Below are 5,927 nucleotides of genomic sequence, written 5' to 3'. Positions count from 1 at the left end.
TTGTTGTTGTTGTTGTTGTTATTATTGTTATTATTGTTGTATTATTGTCATTTATAATTTATACAATTAACCTCCTTATGGTTCGACCCCGATCTTACCGGGTTATTTATTATGTCGATACTCCTACACTTAGGAGAAAACATTAATCTTTTAGTCGTGTCAACAAATAAATGAGTTGGTCAACAAACCATATACAATGCCATCATGTTCAATCTATTTTGAATAAAAGAATCCATAATTATCTTAAAACTATCATTACACACAATTAGTACAGGATAATGCTAATGTTCACTAACTTGACACCTCCAAGTTATATCAACTTCAATATCATTATAATTTCACTCAAGTCCATGATATATAGTTTTTGTTTTTCATTTTCACATATGACATGTCTAAATTAGTATTTAACAACACATTGCTCCCACCATTGTATGTGATACTACTATTTACATCAAGAATAATAGTATCACCATAATGACATAACATAAGATGTTATAATACATTATGTTAAAAAAAGTATTATTTGCGGTCAATTAGATATAATTTAAACTAAATTGCATGAAATCAACCCTAACTACCTAAATTCATGACAAATTCAAACAAATTCTCAAAAGTTTGAAACAAATGCACATAAAATTCTAGATTTGATAATTTATCCAAAATCCAATGCAACATATAATTCATTAAAATTCAACCTAATTGATTTTTTTTTCATGCTCAACTACATCAAATCAATTCTAATTGATGGCATTCATAAGCATATTTTTTGATATTCAAAATACCCTAAATTTGATTTGAACCCTGAACAATAATCTAATTTAAACTAAACCATCATAAATTAATATAAAACTCACATAATTAATAATAATGTAGTATGTTTGACTTACTTGTAGAACTAAAAAGTGGTGGTAACGATGACGACTATTTTTAAGAGGAAATTGTCCTATAATACTGAGATGAATTTAAGTTTTGAGTGTTTTGAGGGGAAAAAACAAATAATTCATAGGTTTTCTAGAAAAAAAGATTGTGGGCGTCGATTTGTAAAAAGAGAGGGGTAATGTGTTTATGTTCTGTGAGCAAAGGAAAAAACTATATTTCATGACATGTGCTTCAGAGGCACGAAATGTCAAGTAGTCATTATTTTAAAACCTAACATGGTGGTTGTCATACTTGAGAATAACAACATTTAATACATGTTGTGATTTTAAAGTTTGATAAGCTCAAATTGTATTATTTTACTAATATTTTTTAAAATTATGTTATTCTGCCGTAATTTTAATTTTAGTATGCTAATTGATTTTAATAAAAAAAAATTCACCGAAATTAATGGCTAAGAATTATCTAATTGTTTTAATTAATTTCTATATAAAAACAATTAAGAAAAGTGTTGGCCCTTTGGTTTGACGCATGTCAAGTTTCCATCATAGCCAGACAAGGTATTTACTATTCGAAGCATAAATAGGTTAATCTCAAGTCTCAGCCTAGTTGTCTACAAGTCCAGACAGAAAGTCCTGGTCAAAATTGCCCAAAACAGGCAAGAAACTTAAAGTTTGTTGCCCCCCTGTCAGTTTGACAGGTTTCATGGGGTTTCAATTCCATCTAGACATGAAAACAAAGACAAGTCAAGGATTAGTTTCTTCCTGCCTTCAATCTCTTTTCTGTTTTATTCTTCTTTAGCCAGACTTAACCTGTGGTGGTATTGGAGATCCTGACTCCGATTTTTCGTAATTATTATATTATATAATATCTAATTCGAGTGGCATCAACATTCCTAAATGGCTTCCAATGCCACTGCTGATTCCCTCTTCAACGCCACTTCTGTAGCCATCGACAAAGATAAGAACAGCCAGCATGCTGTTCGCTGGGCTGTTGATAATCTCGCAAGCAATAACTCGGTTCTTGTCCTAATTCATGTCAAGCACAAAAACCATCAATATCGTAGGGTCCCTCTTTCATTTCTCATTTTAGAAACGAGTGCAGGTTTTTGGTACTGTTTTTCTCTGATTGTTTTGTTTTATCTGTTGAGATTCATCCAGAAGTTGCTAATGGTCAGGATGGTGATGATGCTGATGAGGCGCATCAGCTTTTCACTCCCTACCGTGGATATTGCGCCCGTAAAGGGGTAAGTAAAGTTCATGCCATACATGTAGAATCCAGCATTGTATGGTTAAGATAACTACATTAAAATGGAAATTATAACACCATATTGCATTGCCAAATTCAGGTTCGTTTGAAGGAGGTTGTGCTTGATGACATTGATGTTGCTCGGGCAGTTGCGGACTACATCAACATCAATTTAATTGGAAATATTGTGTTTGGTGCATCAGGAAGAAATGTTCTTACAAGGTCTCTCTCTCAAAATATTGAACTAGAAAAATCTTTGGTTTATAGAAAGTTGTTGAGAAATTAAAATTATCATGTCCAGTACTAAGATGTCTCATGTTATGAGTGCCCAGGAAATTCAAAAACCAAGATGTGCCAACTAGCTTTATGAAAATTGCCCCAGATTTTTGTTCTGTTTATGTAATCACCAAGGGAAAGATCCTCTCCACCCAAAAAGCACAACGGTCGCCTACTTATAACGTCCCACAGAAGACAGCATCCATGCCAGTAATTCCATCTCAAAGTCTACAGGATAATGCTGAACTAGATTTGGATGGAGTTAGGTGAGACTTTCGGTGCACATTTCATTTCTTGCTAATGAATCCATGGTTTAATGTTTCTCCTTCCCCCCCCTTAAACTAGGGCACAGTCCGAGAAAGGAGGGTGGAGAAGTGCCGAAGCAGGTGGATTTCCTTTGGACAAGGTCAATGATCCCATAAGAGGATCACAACCTGAGAGAGGCAGAAATTCCATCTCTAATTTCTCTATCGACAGCACATATCTTCCCTCGTCCTGCGGAAGACCATCAACTTCCCGTGTTTCTACATCTGATGGATCTGAATTTTCAGGATTATTCGCAACATCAGTCATGGACAGCTCAGCCCAAAGTTCAGAGTTCTCTGTTGCTTCAGCCTCTAATCTGAATGAGTCAAATGCGGTAAGTGCAAAGTGGTGTTCAGTTGATACCAGTAGGTTTCTTTAGGATGAACTTTTTGTATATGCAATAAGAATTGCTGCATTATTAAAAATGGATATCAATAATCGTATCGTTGGATTATGCATTGCAGGACCATTTAGAAGTTGAGATGAGAAGGCTGAGGCTTGAGTTGAAGCAGACCATGGAAATGTATAGCACAGCTTGCAAAGAAGCATTCTCAGCCAAACAGAAGGTACTTTATACCATCGTTTGATGCTCCAAAAACTCGAAAGAACTTAGCTATCATTGATCTTAATCCTGCCTTCGAACATTCAGCAGTTTTCAGACTCAGTTGGCTACTGAATACCTGGAAAGAACTTAATTGATAAATTATAAAGAAAATGATATGAGACACCAAACCTAAACGCACCACAAACAGTAACAAATGTTATGTCTTTTGAATTGGCTCAAATGGTTTAATTCTGAATGCTCTGAATCCAGGCTAGTGAACTTAATCAATGGAAGATTGACGAGGTTCGTAAATTTGAGGAAGCCAAGCTCGCAGGAGAGGCAGCCCTTGCCGTGGCAGAATTGGAGAAGGCTAAGTGCAAAGTTGCCATTGAAGCAGCCGAGAAATCACAGAAACTAGCAGAGTTGGAAGGACAGAAAAGAAAACATGCAGAGAAGAAAGCTGAGCGAGAGACAGAGGAGAAGAATCGTGCTTTAAATGCTTTGGCACATAATGATGTGCGGTACAGAAGATACACAATCGAAGAAATTGAAGAAGCCACGGATAAATTCTCACCATCAAATAAAATTGGTGAAGGAGGATATGGACCTGTGTATAAAGGCAAACTTGATCATACCCCAGTTGCAATCAAGGCTTTAAGACCGGATGCTGCTCAAGGAAAGAAGCAGTTACAACAGGAGGTACGGTACCAAAATAATTTTGTCAGGATTGTATATGTGATTTTTTGCACAATCTAACCAAGCCATTCATCTTTAAATAGCGAGCATGTTTTCCCCGTAAAACCATTAATCATTGGTGAGAAGTCTAACAACTGTTTAAGTTTGAAGTTGCATAAATTCATGACTGTTTTAGCATTCTTAGCAATGTGATCTTTCATAGGTTGAGGTTCTCAGCTGCATTAGACACCCACACATGGTCCTTCTTCTTGGTGCCTGCCCTGAGTATGGAATCTTGGTATATGAATACATGGACAACGGAAGCTTGGAAGACAGGCTACTTCAAAAACACAACACCCCTCCAATTCCATGGGGCATACGATTCAAAATAGCTGCTGAGATTGCGACTGCACTTCTGTTCCTCCACCAAGCAAAGCCAGAGCCCCTCGTCCATCGGGACCTTAAACCAGCAAACATTCTTTTGGACAGCAACTATGTGTGCAAAATTAGTGATGTTGGCCTCGCTCGGTTAGTCCCTCTTTCTGTAGCTGATAGTGTCACACAATACCACATGACCTCTGCTGCTGGAACGTTTTGTTATATAGATCCCGAGTATCAACAAACAGGAATGTTAACTACAAGATCAGACATATACTCGTTGGGAATAATGTTTCTCCAAATCATCACAGCCAAGCCTCCGATGGGTCTTGCTCATCAGGTGGGGAGGGCCATTGAAAGAGGAAAATTTGCAGACATGCTTGACCAAACAGTATCAGACTGGCCTGTGGAAGAGGCGTTAAGATTTGCTGCACTGGCATTGAAGTGTGCTGAATTAAGGAAGAAAGACAGGCCAAGTCTTGCCACGGTTATAGTGCCAGAGCTTAACCGGTTGAGAGACCTAGGAATGAACACGGAGCAGCAACGAAGCAAAGATAATCACCAGAGCCGAGAAGTCAACAGCAGAGGTCGTAGTCGCAGTCCCCTTTCACATCCTCTGTCAACTTCACAGGGAAGGATGCCAAATGCTACTCAGGTTGGTCCATATTGACTCATCATATACAGACCAAAAGTTGATGCATTTTCAACTTTTTTAAACTCGGTTATTTGGGATTAAGGTGCTAGGCTGGAAGAAAAATAGTGGCAACATTTGGAGGAATAAAGAGGACAAATTAAGGGACCTTTTGATGCAAAAAAAATAATAATAATACAGGTCATGAAACTTGAGAAGTTCAACTTCATCACCCACGATCACTTAATCAACTACCAAGGATTCGTTTTACTGTTCATTCTCCGTATTAATCCATGGCATGCGTTAGTTGAACCATCTGTTTTCTAATGTGCTGTTTTGTTGTTAATTAAGCAGGAGAACGCATATAGGTCTTATGGAAAGAGAGCTAAGCATGGCTCTAATCAAGAAAGCGGATGACAGCAAAGAAAGTTAAATGGCCCACTTGCTTGAACCAAATGCTGATAGAAAAGAATCAAAGTGTTGATAAACTAAAGAGACAGAAAATTGAAAGATGTAGTTCGAGGTCTGAATTATTTTGCTATGAGAACAAGATGAAACAAGAGAAATATATCAGAAATGATAGAATGTAATATCTGTATCTTCACTCTCTTGTGAAAGTGAATTAAAAGGAAGCTTGCTTAGTTCTACCACCTTTAATCTAACCTCTCCCGCAAAAAGATTATGGATATGGGCTCCGAATTATTATCTTTTCTCTAATTTGGATATCAGTTTTATGTAATCTCTGCTGATAATAATTTTTATCTCAATTGTGTTAGGACATGGCCTCCGAAACAGTGTTCCTTCGAGTGATATTGAACACAAATACAAATTAAGGAGTATGATTATTCCATCATTATCTCAGCTTCAGAGATTGAGAAGACTGAACAAAGCTACAAAACAACATAAAGAACCATCTCATTATTAATGAACAAAGCATAGCAAAAATGATAGGTTTATCCTTGGATTCCTTATAATAAGTATTCAATTATATGT

The 5,927-nt window shown here is 36.8% G+C and overlaps 1 protein-coding gene across 1 annotated transcript; it reads left to right on the top strand.

The window, feature by feature from the left end:
- Positions 1 to 1,508: 1,508 nt before the first annotated feature.
- Positions 1,509 to 5,621, top strand: LOC105114912 (U-box domain-containing protein 35-like). The gene is made up of 9 exons (XM_011011639.1): positions 1,509 to 1,938; positions 2,037 to 2,122; positions 2,225 to 2,346; positions 2,457 to 2,666; positions 2,746 to 3,040; positions 3,171 to 3,272; positions 3,521 to 3,949; positions 4,149 to 4,958; positions 5,289 to 5,621. The coding sequence occupies exons 1-9, from the start codon at positions 1,776 to 1,778 to the stop codon at positions 5,349 to 5,351; spliced, it is 2,280 nt and encodes a 759-aa protein (XP_011009941.1). The 5' UTR covers positions 1,509 to 1,775; the 3' UTR covers positions 5,352 to 5,621.
- Positions 5,622 to 5,927: the final 306 nt, after the last annotated feature.

This window comes from Populus euphratica, unplaced genomic scaffold (assembly GCF_000495115.2).
Source record: "Populus euphratica unplaced genomic scaffold, PopEup_1.0 scaffold598.1, whole genome shotgun sequence".
Taxonomy (NCBI): Eukaryota; Viridiplantae; Streptophyta; class Magnoliopsida; order Malpighiales; family Salicaceae; genus Populus; species Populus euphratica.
Note: the sequence above shows the minus strand (reverse complement) of the source record. Positions and strands in the feature narration are given on the sequence as shown.